The sequence below is a fragment of the Pithys albifrons genome, chromosome 5 (assembly GCF_047495875.1).
Source record: "Pithys albifrons albifrons isolate INPA30051 chromosome 5, PitAlb_v1, whole genome shotgun sequence".
Taxonomy (NCBI): domain Eukaryota; kingdom Metazoa; phylum Chordata; class Aves; order Passeriformes; family Thamnophilidae; genus Pithys; species Pithys albifrons.
In genome coordinates this window covers 10,379,912-10,402,425 of record NC_092462.1, presented here as the reverse complement: position 1 = coordinate 10,402,425, position 22,514 = coordinate 10,379,912, and the positions used below count along the sequence as shown (strand labels likewise).

Here is a 22,514-nt window from a genome sequence, read left to right as displayed (position 1 = left end):
TAGAAATTTCTCTCTGCTAACCTTTAGTGAATGTATTACATCAACATCTGAAGCACCACCTGGCTGAAGTTGATGTGTCAGTGCTCCTTTGGACCAGTATCTGCTGGGAACATGCAGTGGGTCGTCTGATAAGAAAGGCGTTACAGAAAGGTAGGCTGCAAACTCATGTATCACATCCCCTCAGAATCACTAGAATAGTTAATACTGAACAAGAATGAAGCATACCTGGAAAGAGTGGTTCCCAAAATTTCTGTGAATGTGGGATTCCTTCTCTTTGAGGACACTCCAGGACTTATTTCCAGTCTGTGTCTGCAGTAGGGAGCATATCAGAGGGAAGACAGACTCATAGTGGCACTTCTTGAAAGCTGTTATGTCTCATTGCAGATCTTTATCTGTTCACAGTGTATATACATGTGCTTATGTGTATATACTTACTGCTGTATAGCTACTCCTGTGCAGGAAAAGGTTGTTCTTACTTAATTTAACTTCCATGAAGGCACTACAGATAGACTGAGGTCAATGCTGTGTTTGCTTCTCCTTGCATTGAAAAAATAAATGGGTCATGATTCCAGTTCCCTCTGACAATTGGCAATTATGCATTAGGCAATATTTTGCAATAAGAAATTAGTAGAATGACCTCAAGGGATCGAGAGCCAAGAGTAGGCAGCTGATGCACATTTCATCTCCTTTTCATTTCCCTGGGAGACCAGGAATGGTTTCAAGTGAATTTCTTATGCTTGTGGGTGTCAATTTGAGATTCATTAAAGAGAGTGTTGCTCTTGAATTCCTCCTGTGTCACCAGCATCTTTTTCTTCTAAGTTGGATTTCATGAACAGAGAGTTTTGCACATTGTCTTATGGCTTTTCTTGACATACTGGCAACTCTTCAATTCTTTCACTTTATATTGGAATGCTGTCCCTATGGCCTTCCAGGCTGGCCCATGAATTCAAGTTGATGCTTTCACTGCAGTGGGTTGTTGCAGGGCTGTGTGTCCAGGAGCAAACTGAGTGGAACAGGTGTAGTCATTATCTTTTGCTCTGTGTCAAATGTGTCATGTTGGGTGAAAAGCAACAGACTACCAAGGCCTTTCTATTTGTTCCCCCTCTAAACCTGTTCTGCTTTTTTTTTTTCCTCCTGATATACCTGTGGCAATTGTCTCAGCAGCCCTCAAAAAAATCTCATATGTCTTGAACTGAGTGGTTTGCCAGGGAAAATTATAGCTGACAAAGGGCTGTATTCCCAAAATGAAGCATGATGGAGGGATGGGCATGGGAGGGGGTTCCTTGCTCTCTGCTTTTTAGAAAGTGGCAGGGAAGAATTACAGTGTCTGTTTGTGCTCATGGTATGGTGGGGAATATGATTTTGTTAGAGTTATACAGGAAGTGCAAATGATAAGGTTTCACAGGATGGAAAACAATTCTCCCTCATTCAGGAGAGGAAACATGTTTTTCTGCACACCCAGGGTAGGGAAGCCTGTCTTTCCTTCTATCCTTTCAGGAAAGGATCTGTTTCTTGTATGCCTAAACTTATTGCTGAGGCATCCCATTAAGCAAATCACCACATCTTCCTGTTACTTCATGGTGTCCTATCAGTACTTAATTTTGCCCACCTTTCCTGCCTTAGTCAGGTCCCAGAAACTACCTCCACCCTCCCACCCACAAAGTTTTTAGCACCCAGGCGACATGCATACTTATCCCCTGTGCTGGGGCTGATGACGGCTCTTCAGAGACACTGCCTTGTGCCAGGTGGATCAACGCCTGTTCATCCAGCTCTCCACCATGTGCCACCCTAAGGAACATTTGTTATCTGGGCAAGCCACTCGAGGAGGCGACCAGAAATGAGAATGTAAGGAATGGTAGCTAAACAGAAATGGGTGAGCAAAGTTGCCTTACACACAATGAAACATTGTCCGTAGGGAAGCCTAGAACTGGAGCCTTTTGGAGGTTACTGGCTTACCTGGTAGAGGCAGTGTGATGGGAGAGTGAGAGGCTTAAGGTTATCATTGAGAGAAAGCACAATGGGAAGGCAGAAACACACAAACAGGGCAGCAAGATTTTCTAGAAGATACAGAAGGCTCAGAAAGAAGTCAGAGAACATAAAGAAGCTAAGTAATGAGAAAACACAAAAGACAAGTTAGATTGCTGAAAAAGATTGCAATGTAGTTGCAAAGACCTGAGGGATGTCATTCAGCAGCAAATCTGAAGATACTATGAGCAACTTGACTCACTATATGGCGCAAGAAGCATGCCATGGATTCACGTGAGTAAAGAAAGAAATAAATATGCAGCGGAGGAACTGGACACCACACACAGATCAATGTGATTGAGTGAATGCTGATTTATTACACACTGCACACGGTTTATATAGGGTTAAAGCTACACACCATTGGCTAAGTTGAACCTAACACCATCAAGCCACAAACTTTAATTGGTTATAACCCATATCTCACAAGTCCAATGTTTTGGAGAACTTATCCTAGATGTTTTCAAGAACCTCTCCGCTGTGCTGTGAGAAACCTGAGGAGCTCCCATGAGAGACCTCTAGGGAGTAGCTAACTCCTCCAAGCAGCTGTGACTTGTTTATTCTTAGCTGCCCTCAGTCTCACAGGGTTGATGCAGGCTGGTTTCAGTCTTACAGGATCTTATATAGATCTGAATTGCTCACTTGTGATTTTTCTGTACCTACATGTGAGCTTGTAACATGTCAGGATACTGTTTGTTGGTGCCTTGGCATGTGGTGTCAGAGGACTTGGAGGTGGTACTGCCCACTCTGATACCTGTGCTTCTGTTACTGGCTGGAGGGTGTTGGGTGCACTTCCTACACAGGATCTTTGCATCTGCTTTCTTTTCTAAGGAATCTGGTTTGTATGTACTGAGGCTATTCCACAAACCAAACAATGGTATGTGGGAATGGGAATATTTTAAAAGGACAACCCCAGCTTTAGACAAACACACTAATGTTAAGTATGAGCAAAGGGAAGATCTTTCGTGGAGTAGCATATCACTGTTTTGGAAGTTTTGCTCATTCTACCAAAGTTAGTTAATTTGTTCTCCAAGAAGGTTGTGAACAAACAGCTGGTGGGCTCCCCTCAAGTTCTAGAGTTACTCACTTCTGTATCTTCTGTGATGCATACAAAAAGGCAGGAGAGAGGTGACTGTAAGGAGTTAAACTGGGCCTTTCCTAAAAAATACTGAATTGAATTATTGACATTTGATAGGATAGAAGGAGAAACTGGATTGTCTATTGCATCTCAGTTCTGTGAGTGAATAGATGCACAGGTGGATGGCTTGTTACTTCACAACAGTGTATTTTGTAACCCTGTAATACAGGCTTTTTGGATAATTTCTGGTAGAGCAGTGGAGGGAGCAGGTTTAACGTATTCTCAATCCCTGCCTGTTGAAACTTGCATCTTCCTTTAACATCTGTTATTAAAAAATAAAATAAAAAAGCCTGACTTGCTTCAGTTAAGCTTCAAAATGAAGCTTCAGTTTCATTCCTTTGGTCAAATACCAAAATGAGGGGGTTATTTACTGATGAAGTATAAAATCTGACTAAATGAGTCACTAATTTGTGCAAATGTCAGTTGGAGGAGTGCTTCATGTATATTAAATGAGGTTTAGAAGAGATTTTAGGAACTGAAAACCACACCCACCTAGTTCTGTATTGTAATTTATTGGCAGGACACCTTGTGAAAACTAGTTGACAGATTGAAAAGTTTTCTTATTGGCAGTATCTAATTACCTAACACATATTATTACTTATGTTTTTTCTTTCTTCTCTCCTGGTGAGTAAATGCTTATCAATTACAAGGAAGTGGGTGGAGTTAGGGCGGGATAAAGGGTAGAAATCATGTTATCACTGAGAGTATTTGTGATGTCAGGCTTCACTGAGCAGCAGCCTTCATCTAGAGATAGCTGTGGATCTTAGAATGTGTAATTTTTCTTTGCCTCTGTCTCTTGCTGCTTGCTAGATTCTCCACTACACATGAACATATGTTCTCAGAAAGGCAGCTCGTTGACATTTTGGAGGAGTAAGCATGGAAGAAAATAGAGAGGGCCATGGCCTTGCAGAAAGCAGGATTTTGTCTACCTGGGTAATCTTGTTTGTGGCGTTAGTTTTGTTGCCTTCCGTGTTCCGAGTGTCATTGGGGATTTCTCATATCTATGTGAAAATTGTAATAAAAATATTAGAGGTAAGTTGAGAATTATGTTCAAAAGGTGTTTGTTTGCTACAGGATACGTTTAATAATAAAAATCTGTGCATTTGATATAGAAGCCATAAAAGTCAGCAGAAAGAATTCCTTTAACTTGGATGTGTTGTTTGAAGCTTTATTTGGTGTGGTAGTCTTTTGAGAGGTGTTTTTAATGATAACTAGTTATATGTTGGTTTATATATAATCTTCTACTGGTTAGAGTTTTTCTTGCATTAGAGACTCCATGATTTATTCTCCTAATTCAGACTGGTTAAAGTACTTCATGGAAATAGAATACTCATGACAAGTCAAATACAAAGAAAAAGATGAATTAGTTTATGTGAGTTGGTAAGTAATAAGAACATGGATTTTAGATGTACATAAGCTTCAGTGGTTTTATTTGGATTATTTTAATTACATGGGATTAATATTCTAGGTAAGAATATTGACTGTGTGCTGCTTCTTTCAGATATGAATCTGTGGGATCCAGCAGTTCGTTACATGTTATTTTGTATGAGACTTGAGGAATCTGTGCAACCTTCTAAAAGTGTAATTTTTGTAGGGATGAACAGATCATGTCTAAGATCCTGATTCCGCTGATATTAGTAAAAGATTTCTGGGGCTTTTAATAAGCCAGAATTCCATTTAGTTTTTCAAGTCTGACTTTTCATATCCATCATTAGCCAGAAGTAGGTGCAGTGAATTCATCATATTGAACAGTGAGGCATTTTTATTTTCTAGTAGATTAACTTTGAGCTTCTGGCATAAACCTGCTTTCTGTGAATACACTTTCAACTTGTGGCAAACCCCCCCATATTACTAGTATTGTTGCTATTATTATTATTATTATTATTATTATTATTATTATTATTATTATTATTAATTTAGCTGTTTGAGTTATCTATTTCTGTGGTAGAACATGTCTATAGCAGTGTGATATAGTTAACATCATGACCATCTTACCTTACTAATTCTGTTTTTTTTTTTCTGTCTTGTAATTCTTCTGTCTCTTTTTTTTTGTATGTGTTTCTTTTGTTTAGTTTCTTGTTTTGTTTTAATACTGAGTAAGAGCTCCTGGGTGGGATCTGTCTTCAGCTGTATGAACATCATTTGGCAAAATGCAGCGGACTGTAAAGTTTAGGGATTACTTGTTTTTTCAGATACTGATGGAAATGACTGCCTGCAGTGGCTATATGTGATACTGGCCTTTATATGTGATATGTTTTTTCAAACAGCCAGTGGTATGCTGATTACTGCACCCTGATTAAGAGGCACTCTCATATCGAATTTAAGAAGGCCTTTGGACAGTTCTGCTGCTGCAGTTAGGAGACATTAAAATAACTTCTGTATTTCCCCCCCCCCCAGTGGCTTCCCAAGTTTAACGGGCATTTGACACACCCAGTGTGTGCTTTATATAGGAAGGCACTTCTCTTTTTAAAAGCACATTAGATGTTATTTCCACAGTTTTTGTAACAGGTTATGAGCATGATAATTTTGTGTTCATAATGTGGAGGATCAATTTATCAAAAAAGAAATAATGAAGTTAATTGTTATGTGATCAGGTGTACCCTTCTATGTGTAGTTCCCTGTGGCCACAGCAGCTAATAACAGGAACAGCACAGCTCCATGCACTGCAGTCCAGGCTGGCTTGTTTTGTTTTTCAGTTCAAAGCTGTTCCCTAATTGTCCAATGGGCAAAAAGGGAGTTTCCTCTGTTTTCATCTTCTTTCAGTTCTGGGCCCCTCAGTTCAGGAAAGATATTGAGGTGCTGGAGCAGGTCCAGAGAAGAGCAACAAGGCTGGTGAAGGGACTGGAGCACAAGTCCCGTAGGGAGAGGCTGAGGGAGCTGGGGTTGTTTAGCCTGGAGAAGAGGAGGCTCAGAGGTGACCTCATCACTGTCTAGAACTGCCTAAAGGGAAGTTCTAGCCAGGTGGGGGTTGGTCTCTTCTCCCGGGCACTCAGCAATAGGACAAGGGGGCACGGGCTTAAGCTCTACCAGGGGAAATTGAAGTTGGATATCTGAAAAAACTTCTTTCCAGAGAGAGTAATCAGGCATTGGAATGGCCTGCCCAGAGAGGTGGTGGATTCTCCATCCCTGGAGGTTTTTAAACTGAGATTGGCCGTGGCACTGAGTGCCATGATCTGGTAAAGGGACTGGAGTTGGACCAAGGGTTGGACTTGATGATCTTGGAGGTCTTTTCCAACCCAATCGATTCTATGATTCTGTGATTCTAAGTAATTCAAACTATTTTCTTCAAAGTATTGTTCAAATTCTTCTCCTTGTGCCAAAAGAGTAACTAAGAGCTATCTTTGTGGGTAATGGGAGGGAGAGAGGATGGAGGAATGTTAGGTCACCTTTCCTTGTGCTGTGGCCCAATAGGTTCTTTGCAAGAAAGGGTAGGACTGAAAATGCTGGGTTAAAGGTTGGGCATTTAATTTCGGGGCCTGTCCTTGGAGTCCTGGGACTCATTCACCAGAATATGGCCAAAATTGCAGCTTGAGATACAGTCAGCTTTAAAGCAGGCCTGTATGCAGCCCTTGTTCAAGAAATAAACAACTTGACATTGAAAGCCTAGTGAACTGTCAACTGGTTTCTAGCTGTGACATTATCTGCCTGAGATATTTCTAATGGGGTGATGCACAGAGACTGTCCATGGTTCCTGTTCTTGAATGGTGTAAAAGGATGCCTTACTGGGTAGCTAAGCTGAAAAGGCCACGTGCAGATGCTTAGTCATAAATTAGCACACTATTGATTATACTGGAGGAATATCAGTGCTTTAGGAAGTACCAAACAGCTGGTTAATGTTTCAGCAAAAATGCAACCTTGAGACTATGACTGGATTCTCCATTGCGTTGTATTTGATTTTGTCTGTTATGTAGACCAGCAAAATTAATAGAAAACTTCTCACCTGACAACACTATATTTGTTTCTTACAGCTGTAAATGACAAAGAGGGAGGCAGAGGAAAAAGATGTTTTATTTTCCTACATGTTTGTCAACTTGAGAAAAATAGAAGAGATTGAAATCAAGGACTTCAAAGTCAAAAAGTATTTTTCAAAGAAAGCATATCTGTAGCCCTTACTGAATTTGGCAGGAGAAAAAAAAAGGTATTTTAGAATAAAGCTCAAATTTTCAGATGTATTGCTAAGCAATAAATAATTGTAGTATATGATGAAATAAGAAAATTTGATTTCTTGACTTCACTGAAGTGTTTTAGCACTGTGATCAGTGATTGGAACAAATGGAAAAGACGTAATCATGTCTGGAAATAATTTGTACCCTCTGCTGCTTTTCCATCAAGCAATCTAGATACTTGTTTTAGAAAGAAAAAAATATTTTTTACAAACAAGATTCACGGTTTGAAAATTTGTGGGGTGAGTGGTTTTGTTTGTGAAAAAAAATTTTTTTTGAGAACATGTTAATAATACAACAGAAAAGATCTCCAATAGAGTAATTTCTGAATTGCATAACTGTTCACCATTATTATTATTATTACTACCCTTATTTTATCCTTAAAATATTTCTGGAAGTGATAAAGATGAATGTGATTTTGTTTCTGATAGGGTTATTTTCTCCCATGTGTTTGTAAACTTTTATTTGTAAATAATGTGTTTTCTCTGAGCTTTGTATTTGCTTGTCTATATCAGAGTTTGGTGGAAATGGCAATACTAGCACAGTTGTGCTGGGGACATTATTCCAGCTGTTGCAAAAGAAAATGCCTTTGCTATGATGAAATCTACATGATGCTCTCACAGTCCTGTGGAGAGTCAACAAATATGTTAAACAGTTGTAGCTCTATTTGCCAAGAATCTTCTGGAATTTGGGGTTCTGAACTTCTGTATGAAACTGGAGCATTGTTGTTTCTTGAGAGATACTCACATGTAGGAAAGACATCATGCAGCTAATAATTGTTGAATAGTCTTTGAATTGATAGCTCTGTTCTACCTGGAGGTAGGTGATACGTTGTAAACTCCTGCTCGAGTATAGGCAGATGTTGCAGACACTTAAACTAGTGAAAGAAGCTCCTTGCTGTGCTTTCAAATACATGGTTATCCTGAGCTAGTTTCTGCATCAAACCCCAAACAAATTACACCTGGGCTCTCATCCCAAACAGATGTTTGTGACCCTTCTCAACCCATTACATGAGCCCTCTCTAGAGCAGACAGGGAGATTTGTGAGTCCTTCTTACAATCTGATGATGGACAGTCACATCCTCCCAGACTTGCAATGTAATACTCCAGTCATTTGGTCTGGCTCCATGGTTGTGATGGGAAAGGGGGAATGAGTCCAGACAGAAAGGACTGTTGGATAAAAAGATCATGAAGGCTTGATCTTAGAGTGTGATTTCAGTTTGTGCTAAAAACCTACTGACCTTCTCTTTGCCATTGTATTGAAAGACTTTACATGGAGTAATTGGCCCAAAGTCTTTGTCACATATGAAAAAAAGATTGAGAGAAACCAGTGGAATGAGTGATTAGAAAAACCTTTTGTGAGAACATGAGAGAAGAGGTAATAAAATATGGGAAAAGAGGCAAAACTGAATTATTACATAGTATGGAAAAATAGAATACTTTAAATGGAAAAGGGAGGAAAATGACAAAAAGTGAGATTTCAGAAAATGAACATTCCATATTGTATAGCTGTTCATGTCATGTACTATGAAGTAATTAATATAACCAAGTACTGGGCACCCTTGTTATGTTTAGAATGTAATTACAGGCAGCTTAAACAAATGGACTGTTGGAGTCCAATGCTGTCAAGTCTTCAGTATTCCAGCTGGGATCAACCACTGAATGTTTGGACTCCTTGTGTTCTCATCACTTCAGAAAGGAGACCAAGGAAAGCACAGCAGCTGAGTTCTCATTCAGTCAGCAAACTTAGGAATGAAGTTGCTACATTTAATACTTAAATTCAGTGTTAGTTGCAACATCTGTGGGGGTTTTTTTGTAAGGCATTTAAAACATCCTTTCATTACTGTTTTGCAACAAAGACCAGCATGACAGCTCTGTCTCAATACTGTGCAATACAAAGGTGATCACGGGAGACTTATTTAATTTTTAAAAACAAATTATATATACAGATGCAGAACAACATAGTAACTCCTCTGCTGGGTCAGTCTAGAGTTTGACCCAGACAGATGGTTTTGACAGGCCTCAGTTCAATTTCTCCACGAAAAGCTGGAGAGCTGGGTGGTTGTATGGCCAGATTCCCTCCTAGCTCCTTGTTGCCTCAGCCTCCCATGCCAGTTCATGAGTTAGGAGAGTTTTGTGTCCCATGATGATTTTCACCCATGTTTTTTTGTAACTGCTCCCATTTCAGGTGTTCTCTGGTCATGTGTTCTGGACAATGAACTCACAACTTAACGGTGTTTTGTGGAAATATATTGCCTTTTTCTCGCTAGGACATTCTGTCCAACACTTCATTATGATAAACCCCAGTTCTTGTGTTAGAAGAGAAAATGGATGACTGTCCTTTATGTACCTGCTCTGTGTCAGTCCAGACTTTGTTGACCTCTGTCCCATTGCATCTTGGCCAGCTCTCTTCCAGACTCACAAACCCTGTGTAACTGTTCAGCCTCTTGAAAGCTTCTCCTCATCTACCTCGTGCCCTGCCTTTGTAGCCTTGACTCTTTAGTTACAGCCACTTTTGTCTCACTCTTTCTCTGTGCTATGAGGTAAGACTTTATAGTTTACTAGTAATCATTATAATTTTTTGTTGCTTTTGACTTGTCTTGTTCATTTAAATTAGTTAACATATATTTTGAGTCGGCTTTGTCAGTAATTAATCACCCTTTTTCTATCTGGGAATCAAAAGCCAGCCTCCTTGAGGTATTCAAGTCCTTCAGGACAGCATGAGCAAGCCTGTTTCTGACAGTGCTTGCCAGTTGCCAGGTGCCTTTTTATGTAGGAGGACCATGATAGGCAAGATAAGGGTGGTAGAAAGGAGACAGGAAAGCAGAGAGAAAGGCAAAAGGCTTTATTTGTCAAGCTCAGTGATTTTTATTTATTTTTCTCCCTCATGCCATACAACTATCCTAAAGGATACTGGGGAAGGAGAGAGGACCAGCGATACATTATAAAAAGGTTATATTTGGCACATGTCTGCCTTTACTCTTTTGCAACGTTCCTGTACCTGTCCTATATGTTCTTTCATTTCTCAGTGTGTGGGCTGCTGTTTTCATGACATCCCCTGGCTCCACAATTCTGAATGACTCTCCATGTGTTGCAAAAGATTGAGAGAGGTGATGATGTACCTGTTGACCTTTTCAAGACAATAATTGGGAAGTATAGACAAGGTGAAGGTCTGTGGTGTGGGTTTTTTTTAATTTCTTTTTTGGTTTTGTCTGTTTGTTTTATGGTGTTTTAATAGATGGTTTTGCATGGAGTTATTCTGCTTTCAGTTTTTTCTTTTAAGATGGCTGGTAAAAAAAGTCAACTAAGGGTAGCTAGAATATCCTAATTATGCCTTGGCAAAGTGTCCCTTTGTTATTGACTTAAACTTTAATGCTACAGAAGGAGCTAGTAATGTGCAAAATCTAAGGATGGAAAAAAGCTACTTGATGTTGTTAGCATATGCAACACATTGTAATGTAGAGAAGACTATCTGAGATCAGCTTTGTAGCTGCACATCAGTAAGAGGGAAATATACCCCATAGCAGGAGTTTATCGTGAAGCAGATGGACTATCCTTATCTGCTGTAGATGGGAAGCTTTAATAGTAGGTGAAGGCATAAGCTAAGTGGGTCATTGGTTCTTTGATAATTAGCAGAGCCATCCTGTGTCCTTTGTTAGGTGAGGTATCTTGACATAAATACAGGAAGATCTAGGGCTCACTTGAGTCACTCTTTATATCTGTATGATGAAAACATTCAAAACAATAAAAACTTGAAAAAATAGGTATATTGGTATATTTGATTTTGCTAATGAAGAGTTTTATGATGTTCTACATGGGGAGGAGAAACCTGTTTAGCTCAAAAAGGTGAAGATAGGGAAGGGTGAAAGCCCATTACCAAAGCTACTCCTTCAGAAATACCATAGATACAAAATGTTGCTGTCTCTGTTTTCTGTTAACAGAAACCGTATTAATGCCCTAAAAGTGAGGTAATTTTTTTTATTCTCTGAAATCCAAATTTTAGATCTATTTTTTCAGCATCTCTCTAATGTCAATAATAGTAGTTTGTATAACCCTGTTTCCTGAAGCTAACTGGAGAAGAGAGAGTTTTGGATTCATGGGTCTCATAGTCTCCATGAGACTACATCTAGGTCCTGAAAAGTTTGAGCCAAATAATTTTCCTTGGAAATGGCAAAAGGTACTCTCTGTAACAAATTAAACAGGAGGTGTGCAGGACAGCCTTTGGGATTAATTTGAAAAATGAAAATCTAAGACCTGGTAGGAGTGAAAGACAAGAGTAAAAGACTCCTGGTAGGAGTAAAAAAAAGATAACTCACCTAAGGTAATTACAGAATGTCTGGAATTGATGAAATTAAAACTATCAACATCTCCTTTTCTTGTTTTGGGAACAGTGGGCCACCCTGCAGGTTGAGGAGGGAGTAAAACAGCAGAAGGCACTGGCACTTGAAAATTTAATCTCCACTGGTAAGATCTCTGGGTGAAGGGGACATAACACTATTCATCTTGTAAAAAGGCAACTATTTAAAAATCATTCTTAGAAAGGGTTTTTATAAGCAAATAACTGTTGAAGTTACAAAGCTACAGAAGTATGTTATAAGCAAGATAATTTGTGAATTATTGAGTCTTCTTGAATAAAAGGAGTTAGAGACTAGTGTGGGTATAGAAAGACATTGGTGGTAAGGACTGGGGAAGCTGTCCCTGTTTTCATGATTATTTTGTGCTTTCTGACTCCATCAGCTCTCTCTTAACAAGATTGAGAGGACTGAGTGTTCTTTGCTCTTGACATTCCTCTGCAGGGATTCTCTTTTGTTTCTTCTAACTCTTCATATGTAAAAACCCCCAGGGTCTCTCAGATAAAGGAGTTACATCATCCTCTGGGCCACAGCTAAAATGTGCATTTTTGTCTAGGCATGAGGATAAAATCTGACTGTTTTTTTCCTCAACTATTTTTCCTTTCTTCTTTGACCTAAGGGGAGTGGCTTAAGTTATCATAGTAATCATTTTACTTGTAGTGCTATTTTTAGACATTAGTCACATAGACTGTTTGATTTGTCAGCTAATAAATTTTGGGTCTGATGGTTTCCTTCGTGTTGAAAGTTTGACTGAAGCACAGCTGGAGGAAAGTTTTGTGATTCTGGTTAGGGGTAGTAGTATGTTGATTAAGATAAATTACATGTATTTTGAATAATGAATATTTAATGTCATCTAATGCATCTCATACACACCCTCCAAAAAGCAAACAAAAAAAGCAAACAAAAAGGCCAAGTGTTAGGTATGAATCAAAACAATTTTAGTTACCATAACCAGCAAGATAAGAATCTAATCTCAGGGTGACCTCAGCAAACACACTGAAACTTGCTGTGTGGCTGTCCTATGGGGTGTTATTTTACAAACAGCAGAGCATAAATGTTTTGTCATATTTCCTGCACAATATGTGTGTGTTACACTATGTATGTCTTGAGGGGGGGGACAAATCTAGATACTTTGAAATTTCTTGGTAGGGGAGGGACTCTTAAAGTAGTGAGGAAAGAGAGAAGGCTCTGAAAAAAAAAAAACAGAGACAGGTGTCTGTTACAGCTGGGAAAAAAACTAAACAACAGCAGCAAGAACAGCAACTATACAAACATGGCCTGAATCTGAGTCAGGGCAACAGGAGGGATCTGCAATCTTGGCAGTGCATTGTTGACATTTCTAGGTGTTGTTTGGTAAATGACAATGAAGTAGGTGTTGTGCTCAAGGTTTTATTTGCAGCTTTATCTGAATGCTTTTCTCCTTTCTCAGCAGTTTAGGGGGGTTATATGGCATAAGATTAGAGAAGTAACTTGTGGAATTAAATGTCAGCACATAAATGAGGCATAACAATGCAATTATGGTGCTTGAGTAGGAGGAGAGCTATTTCTAAAAAGCACATGTATTTTACTCTCTCTGGAATCCATGTTGTTCATTTCACCGTGTGGAAGGAGGACTCATTTCCTCATGCAGGGATCATCCAGAGAGATGAAACCCCCATGGAAGAGGAGATTGTTGGCCGGTGCCAAGGATGCTTCAGCCTTGCTGATGTTATGTACTTCTCCAAGAAGGGATGTGAGGCAGTTGCAGAAGATGAAGTCACCCAACGGTTCTCCTCTGAGGAGCTGGTGTCCTGGAATCTTCTCAGCAGAACCAATGCCAACTTGCACCATGTCAGCTGGCAACTGACTGTTGTGTGGGTCATTGGGATCCTGATCCGGTATTGCGTCCTGCTGCCGTTTCGGTGAGGCCCGTGTAATTTGCTAGGATCTGTCTTTTATGTTACTTTTTACAGAAGCTGTGAAAGAATATGCTATTGTCTGTTTTCCAAGATAACATCTAAGCTGAAATATCTCTAGAAGGAAAAAGAAGGTGCTGAAGATGTAAATTTCTCATGATGCATGGGTTTTATTTGCAATTCATTAATAGTAATTAGTAATTAATTTGTTTTTCAAATCCAACAAAACTATATAGGAATGAACTGGGTATCTTTTTGTTAGGTAAAGTAACAACTGTTTCAATTTAAAGGATCAGACTCTACTTGTCTAAGACAGGAAGATTGTGTGCTGAACTTGGGATTTGAAGCAAAGCCAGTGTTCAAGGGGCACAGGGCTGTATGGAGGGAGGGGGGAAAAAAGACATCCACTTAGAACTTATTGTGTTCAGCATTTTAAGGTTTTCTATTGAGAAAGACTAACCTTTGTCTTACTGACCAAGCCATTATAAATATTCACGTGTTCTTCCAAAGAACAGGAAGGTTTAGAATTTCTTATTCTTGTGATGGGAGGGCAGCAACTCAAAACCTAGCTGCAGTGCAGAGAGGGATTTTGTACCAGTCAATCACATAGCAAGGCACATATGCCTGGCTGTAAACTTAGATACACAGCTTAAGAAGACAACATCTATGTAGAAGTGGCTTCTATACTGCTTTTGGTCTAGCCAAGGACATTTAACTTTCATCCTTTTAGAATGGAAATACATAAATTTCTGGGTAGATTTTAAAAAATGAAACATTTTTGGCCCTGAGAAATCTCATCTGATAAAGGAATGCCAGCCACTATTTGCTGTCCTCTTCACCATGTGATAAATTCAGATCACAGCATAGTGCTTTTTGAAAGTTAGGCTGCAGGCAGCACAAGTTTCTGTAACCAGTGCAGGATTAAGTGGGTGAAAAACCCCTATGTGCTCGTATTGTTCTGTTGGCTGTAAGTGGCTTGTGTTGCTAGTTAGATGCTATTAATGCTGGAGGAAAGCACTGTAAAATGGATCAACGAGCCAAATAAAATATTTTCTTGCTTACTCTTCCAGTTTTGCTTCTTGGCATTTAATGAAGATTATTTTACTTTGTAGCATCTTCTTGTCTGTTTTCAGCGTCCTGTTGCTGGTGTTGGCCACTACAGTAGTAGGACAGTTTCCAAATGGCAGGTGGGTGTTTCCTGAAGGATCTTTCAATTTCTTTTTGATTTTTTTAAGGATTTGAGCTAGTAGTTGGAATACTCTGCTTGTGGCCAGAGGATTAACGTGGACTATCATGAGGTGACTTCCTCTTTATTGTAAACTCATAGAGCACTATGAAAGAGAGTACAACAATGACATCTGAAAGTGGACATGCAATTTAAGGCAGATTGGTACTGCTGAAAGCATGCCTTAGAGCATAAAAGAGAGTATGCTCTACCTGGGTCAGAACAGGGCAAATAAATCACCTATTGTGAGCAAGTCCATATTAATCCTTTGAGATTGTTGTGTCCTGTCACTGCAAGAAATTCAAACGTGATTCACCAGCTAAATAGTTTTATATTAAATTTATGTTAGTGGATCAGAAGAGGAAATCTATATAACAAAACCTTGCTACCCTCTCTGCTTTGAAACCCGTGGGTTTAGAATAGATTATAGTAAGGGAGTGGATCAAGAATATTTCTGATACCCAACGACCTCCTTCTTTGTGTCATTGTTAGTGCAATAAATCCTCTTAGTATGGTCTTTGTGGTAACAGCTATTGGGAATAATCTGGACAGTTTACATTGCATTGTTCTAGGTGTGACTACACAGGACTGGAAATGTATGTATGGCTTCATTTCTTTTAGAGTAAAAGGCTGGCTGAGCAACCAGGTTCAGATGATCTGTGCCACACTAGGTGTCCGATGTCTGAGTGGTCTTGTTCACTTCCACAACAGGTGAGTGGTACCACCCTGCTCTCAATGCTGTTTGAATCATCTGGACACTGTCAGGATGTTTGCATGCCCTACTGTGTCTTCTGTTGTGTGTTGGCAGGGTATATGTAGGTGAAGTAGTACTGTGTTCTTGGTTAAACAGAGGTCCAGAGTTCTCTTGGGTCCAGAGAAGAGCAATAAGGCTGGTGAAGGGACTGGAGCACAAGTCCTATGGGGAGAGGCTGAGGGAGCTGGGGTTGTTTAGCCTGGAGAAGAGGAGGCTCAGAGGTGACCTCATCACTGTCTATAACTCCCTGAAGGGAAGTTCTAGCCAGGTGGGGATTGGTCTCTTCTCCCAGGCACTCAGCAATAGGACAAGGGGGCACAAGCTCAAGCTCTGCCAGGGGAAATTTAAGTTGGAGATCAGAAAAAAATTCTTTCCAGAGAGAGTAATCAGGCATTGGAATGGGCTGCCCAGAGAGGTGGTGGATTCCCCATCCCTGGAGGTTTTTAAACTGAGACTGGCCGTGGCACTGAGTGCCATGATCTGGTAAATGGACTGGAGTTGGACCAAGGGTTGGACTTGATGATCTCGGAAGTCTTTTCCAATCCAATTGATTCTATGATTCTATGACACTTTAAGACTTTTTTCAAGGTTTGCCATGAACTTGTTTTAATCACATACAAAAATATTGCCATAAAATATTCAGCTGTCCCAGCAGCTGATTTTTTAGCAACTCATTCCTTATGCTCTCTCCTGAAGTAAATTATGGGTGGTATTTTGGTAAATCTTTGTAATGTCTTGCTTGCTTAGTCATATACTTTATGTAATGGAGGCTTTTGAAATATTTTGTTTGTGCTTTAGAAAGAAAAGCAAAATCATGCTCCAGTGTCTTTGCTTTTAGAATTTTAGTGTCCAAATATTCTTTGACATGTGCCTCTGTGAATGGTAATAAATGCAGCTAAAAGGCATACTGCAGTGAAATCTCATATTTTCAGCTAAAAGGAAACTGATTTTGGTGAAATGCCAGAACTCCTGAAATGTGAGGGACTCTTAAAAGTATGAGGGAAGATGACTTATCTGCTGTAATGTACTACCAGAAATTTTAATATATATATAATAATACTAGTATTTTAAAATGTTTTGTGTTCTCTCACTTCCTATGGACTTGCAGATAAGCCATGGGCCTGAAATGCTTTTGTCATTCAGTCTTGATTGTGCATGTATCCTTGTTGGATGGGTCACCTGATGGGGCCTGTAGTCTGCAGAATAAATGTTAACTAATTACCTTTATGGCTGTCATTGCAGGGAAAACAGACCACAGCAAGGAGGCATCTGTGTAGCCAACCACACATCTCCATTAGATGTCCTAATACTGGCCAGTGATGGATGCTATTCCTTGGTATGAACAAGAGAGTTGGTAAATTACAGTAATGTTGAGATTCCTGTAGATGTAGTGTTGGGTAAGAGGATAAACTAACTGGCAGAAAAAGTGGGATTTGATAGCATTCAAACTCATGTTTTGGACTGCAAAAGAATAGATGAAGGCAAATGTGTGCGCATTTCTGACAAAGAACATTGATATAATTTGTCAGTGAGCTTAGAAGTTTGTCAATGATTTTGTCAGTGAGCCACATTTCTGTTTAAAATTTTATTATTGAAGTGTGTGTGTGTCTTTGCATAGTAACAAGTTTCTTTTGGGCTTGCAGGTTGGCCAGGCACATGGAGGGCTTATCGGACTTATTCAAAAGTCTTGCATGCAAACCACTCAGCATGTCTTATTTGAGCGCTCAGAAATGAAAGACCGTCACCTGGTGAGGAAAAAGTAAGGTAGTGTGAGGCATTTACTTAATTGTCCAGTCAGGTCTGGTAATTGTGAGGTCCAAGCGTGAGCTGAGGCTGTTTTCACCCTGCATCTCTCTTGGGTGGGCAGCTATGGGTTGTCACCAGTGTAAGGTTTGGAACTGCTCCATCAGAGAAGGTGCAGGGTGTAGCAATTGTCTATTAGATAGTCCCTTCCAGCCCAAACCAATCTAACCTCTCTACTTGACTTTTGATCATTTGCCATGAAATCTCTGGGAATTTCCACATTGCCACAATCACTCTGTCTGCCACAGGCAGGACCCTGTTCATTCAGTTTTGAGGCTGATGATTTGGGATATCAGTACAGAAATCAGAGTTCTGTCAGCACTTCTGCTTGACCTGGTACATTTACTAACCAGCTCTGAGCATCAAAGCTGGTTGTATCTGCTGTGATCACAGGATAAAGGGAGGGTGAATGCAGCAAAAAAGACCCCCAAAACCAAGGTACCACCTAGCTCCTAGAAGCTGGAAGAGCACCTGGAGTAGTGTTATAATATGTTTGCTTAATGCCTATACTGCTCTGCAGACATGCAATATTGATTCCTGGCAGAGATGGCATGTTGGACTTTAAGGACACGAACAGGATTGACTCCATATGGCAGTTCCTATTGTCTAAGGTGTTTATGGAGATTGTTCTTAGTCATCCTAAATCCTCATGAAAGAGGGTGCAACACAGCTAACATTAAGTGTCTATGACAGTTTGTACTGAGAAAATTGGAGAAGGTCCCCTGTGCTGGATGATTATAATTTCTTTATTTATTTTATGGTATCTGGTGTTTTGTTCTCTAATGCAGACTGGAGAGGAGCTGCATGTTCTTGAGTCATAGGAAAGATGAGTGTCTTGGAAAACAACAGATTTAGGTGTCAAGATTCTGCTTAGTGATGATACATTTGTTTTTAAGTGATGCAGCTAATGTAAGATAGTGGTTCATTAGATACATGTAAAACTGATGTTGTGTACCCAGAAGGCATGCAAACTAGAAATATGGAATTACTTCACTCAAAAGAGTTCGACTGGGTTTATATCTGGAATCTGGGAAGTTATTTTTAGGTGCTTCAAGTGCTACTGGCTTCATATTAACTAGGTTAAAATGGTAAAATAAAACTTCATACAGTTTTGTAAAAAATGTACTTTTGTAATCAGTAAGAGATAATTTCAGGCCTTTGTCTCACTATCACACATCCCAGCTGAGGCTACTGATTGGCAAAGGACAATGGGCAAGGGCTCTTCTTGTCTTATGTAAGAGGTGATGGATGTTTAGATTCTTGGACAAATATAAATATGAAATGTACACTGAAATTTCATTTTCTCTCCACAGAATTAGCGAACACATTGCAGACAAGGCCAAATTACCCATTTTAATTTTCCCAGAAGGTAGGAACAACTATATTGATTTTATTGCTCTTCTCACTTCTTGCCACTGAATGCAGTTTATTATATGCTGTCTTTACAAGTGAGGTGTTTGTTTTTAATCTGTAGAATTAATTAGCTCTTGTGAGATATTAAAAGTCAGGTTATAGAATATTACAACAGTTTTATGGCAGTCTATTTGCTTTAGCATATAACATAACGGAAGACAGAACAGGCTCTAGGATTACGTTCCAGCTTACCTTTCCTTTAGCAGCTTAGGTCTCCTTAAGACCATTTAGGATTCCTTTGCTGATACTTTTCTCAGAGTGGATTCAGCTCTTCATCTGTTTTAATTCTGGCCAGGTACCTGCATTAACAACACGTCAGTAATGATGTTTAAGAAGGGAAGCTTTGAGGTAGGAGGGACCATCCATCCAGTAGCAATCAAGGTAATGTAACTGCAGTTTTCCAAATGTGGAAGAATTATTTGTGAAAGCTTCTCATGTCAGAGAAGGTGTTCATGTGTAAACCTTAGAAAGGGTCTTGTTTGGTGTGAATGAGGTCCTGAATAAGCCCTGAGAAAAGGAAAACTTTTTGTGGTTTGCAATGTTCAGTGCAGTATGGGAAATGTTTCACTGAGTATCTTTGCAACTGGTTAGGAGCAACCTGAAAGACACAGAGGCACTTGCCGTGCTGTGTGTTCAGTTCTGCTTGCTCTTTCTGCTCTAGGGCTCCTGACTCTTGTGTATTCTGAGATTAAAGACACTTTTCTTGACACTTCCAAGTCTTTCTGAGTAGCTTTAGCCACTTTGCCCTGGATCTAGTTATGTTAGTTACTTTTTCTGTAACTGTAATGTCTGATCTTAAGAAAATAATTAAAAGTGGTGTGAACATTTTTAATGAAACATTCTAGTCAGCATATCTGTAGATGATAAGTCTTTAAGTTTTGAGTAAATGTCTTGTTACAGTTGTGCTTCAGTGAGTCTGTCACAGTTTGGGTTCCTGCATTGCTTGTAAAGGAAAACTGTTAGGAATGTGTAACAAATGTTGGAGCTTTACTCTGAATTTACTGATGCTTTTAGAAGTGTGATTAGATTCACCCCTTATTAAAGAAATTGAATTGTGACTTTATGACCAAAACAAAGCAGCTTATGTGATTTTAAACTAAGGTGGCAGATCATGGCCTTGTGCTTATTCTTGTCTTCCAGTATGACCCCCGATTTGGAGACGCCTTCTGGAACAGCACAAAGTATTCTGTGATGACCTATGGTTTCAATGTGTTGACCAGCTGGGCTATTGTCTGTAATGTGTGGTACCTGCCACCGATGGTCAAAGAGGTACTTACACTTTTCTGTGTTTCAAAAGTACTTGTAAAGTGTTGTTTAGAAGGAAGATAATGTTACTGTGCACAGTGTTTGCAAATCTTTATTGATCACTTAATGAACAAAGATCAGAAAGCAACTATAGTCTTAAAATTGGGCATGGATTTATGTGGGTCAGTTATCTTCAAGTAAAAACTAATCTTCAAGATATTCAGACATTTTTGCACTATGCTTCCTATTGCTTTAGTTGGGTGCAGTTGCCTTGCTTTCTTCTGATCCCTGAGACTAGAAGAGACATAGGTTTACGCTGCAGAAGTCCTGCCCCTCAGTCTGGCATAGACCTCCTCTTTTTACTCCACAAGTGACAGACAGGCTCAGGCCTTCACTTCATACACGGTTGCTTCTGCCTTCTGTGTCCGTGTGCTACCACCATTTGTAACAGCTTCCTCCCACCACTTTGTTTCCCAACCCTGCAGCATATCCTGCTAATCCTTTGCCCACCAGCTTTACCCCACAACTTGGCACAGCCTCTCACCTCACTGCCTCTACCCTGATGCTGACAAAGCGTTCAAGGCTTTTGCTCTAGCAAAGCCCCAGTTTAGTATTGCCTACAGTGGTCTTTGCTCAGCCCTAACCTTGTCAGGGAAGCTGCTGTAATTCATGTATCTTCAGTCCTCTGAAGTCTGGGCAGACTCTTGTGAACTCAGTTGTTTAATGTACCAGGCCCAGCCCTGTTCAAGGACCCCAACTCCTGCAAGGGTGATCCTGTCGTGTTCCCAGCTTCATACTCATACTGAAGTACTGGGCGCAGATGCATCCCCTGCTCTGGCCAGACCTGTGACCTCATACTGTGTGTTTGAGATTGCTCCAGAAGCCAGAGAGCCTCCCATTTAGTTATTTTCAGCACTGATTGGTGGCAAACCAAGCAGTGTTCCCCAGGATCAGCTGGAACTGCCCTGCAAGTCCCATCTGGCCTCTGGGTCTGCAATAAACCCAAATGCCTGCTGTCTGACAAAACCTATTTCTTTAAGTGAGGCACAGAGAAAATATTTATGCTGTAAAGCAAATAATTCACATTTTTTTTCAGGAAGAAGAAGATGCTGTTCACTTTGCCAACAGAGTCAAGGCTGTCATTGCTGCTCAGGGAGGAATGTCTATGCTTCCTTGGTAAGAAGCAACTCATCTGAGATTGGTTTTAAAGCATATTTATGTGTTCTATATTCTGAAACATTAGCCTGGAATCCTTTAAAACTTCTTCCAGATGTGCTCTGTTTGCACTGTAGTCCATCACTGTTACTGACTCTGAGTCAGAAAACATTACTTGAACAATTCCATTAGAATAAATGGAATAATAGAGTATACAGAGAAATAGAGATGACAGGTCTAGCCATAAGACAGTATTAGGTAAAAATGAATTATTTACCTCTTACATGCTGGGTTAAAGGAAGGGCATTGTTGAATGGTAAGTCTTGGCAGTACAGATCATTTAGCATTGTCTTGCAAAATCCAACACTGAGTGGAAACTGCTTTGACTACATAGCCTAAATATTGTAATGTTTTTCTGCCTTGACTCTGAAGTGAGCTCAAGGCTGTTTCTTTTCTGTATCTTTCAGGGATGGGGGACTAAAAAGGAAAAAAGTCAAAGAGTCTTTCAAGGAAGAGCAACAGAAAAAATACTGCCAGATAGTAATAGAAAATGAATCTGTGGGAAACAGAAATGTTTGTTAAATGGTATTTATTTATCTAATTTTTCCATGACTTATCCCCAGCAGAAAATAGACTGTTTTTTATATTAAAACCAAACATGTTTTCCTTCTGTCCCTGTAAGATATTTTGCATGTGACACAGCAGGGAAACCATAAAAAGATATCTTTATTTAATGCAAAATATTATAATTTTATAAATAGGAAAATATACAATGTACTAGTAAAATTCTCCCTGGCAATGAGAAAAATTTGCAATGAAATTACTTAGGTTCACGAAAACACTATTTGAATACATTTGCAATACCTTGAGGACTTAAATGGTTACTTCTTAACTTCTAGCAGAACACCTCTGTGCTCCTAGCCTGTCTCAGTGACTTGCACTGGCAGTGTTCCTGTCAACCACAGTAACCATGTTGCTGAAGAGAGAGATCTCCCGATGGCAGGAGACATTAAGCAGATCACCAAAATATGTTTTCCGAATTGCATGTTGGAGAGGAAGTGTTGGATATCAGAGGGAAAAAAAGAAGGTGCTGACTTTCCCCTCCATGTCATAAGACCAGGGATGGCAATATGTAAAGTTTTTTGTTCTGACAAAGAGCAGAACAGTGCCCATGGCAGCATGTCCGTGATGCCTGGGTGTCTAATGCTGAGATAAATTAGTCACAGTCAAGAACAATGTCATAAAAAATATATTGGGGTTTTAGATTAAATTTTATCTTCTGGTTTTGTTATATCCTGTTCTGTGTCTGCTTGTATGCATTACGCAAATTAAAGACAACCTTTGATGTGA

At 39.6% G+C, this 22,514-nt stretch overlaps 1 protein-coding gene across 4 annotated transcripts; it reads left to right on the top strand.

Moving 5' to 3' along the window:
- On the top strand, positions 1-22,514 carry LOC139671814 (glycerol-3-phosphate acyltransferase 3-like). 4 transcript variants are annotated; one of them, XM_071555086.1, is made up of 12 exons: positions 3,923-4,192; positions 11,714-11,786; positions 13,305-13,575; positions 14,682-14,756; positions 15,416-15,505; positions 16,791-16,884; positions 17,192-17,307; positions 18,665-18,720; positions 19,060-19,145; positions 19,905-20,033; positions 21,106-21,185; positions 21,632-22,514. In XM_071555086.1, the coding sequence occupies exons 1-12, from the start codon at positions 4,037-4,039 to the stop codon at positions 21,744-21,746; spliced, it is 1,341 nt and encodes a 446-aa protein (XP_071411187.1). In that variant the 5' UTR covers positions 3,923-4,036; the 3' UTR covers positions 21,747-22,514. The 4 variants fall into 4 exon arrangements, with proteins under 4 accessions (XP_071411186.1, XP_071411187.1, XP_071411184.1 ...); XM_071555083.1 differs by lacking the exon at positions 3,923-4,192 and adding an exon at positions 10,338-10,432; XM_071555085.1 differs by lacking the exons at positions 3,923-4,192; positions 11,714-11,786 and adding an exon at positions 1-150.

Coding starts and splice junctions, on each gene's coding strand:
- LOC139671814 (XM_071555086.1), top strand. CDS start 4,037: ATGGAAGAAAATAGAGAGGGCCATGGCCTTGCAGAAAGCAGGATTTTG. Junction 14,757..15,415: donor GGACAGTTTCCAAATGGCAG/GTGGGTGTTTCC, acceptor CATTTCTTTTAG/AGTAAAAGGCTGGCTGAGCA. Junction 16,885..17,191: donor GTGATGGATGCTATTCCTTG/GTATGAACAAGA, acceptor TTGGGCTTGCAG/GTTGGCCAGGCACATGGAGG.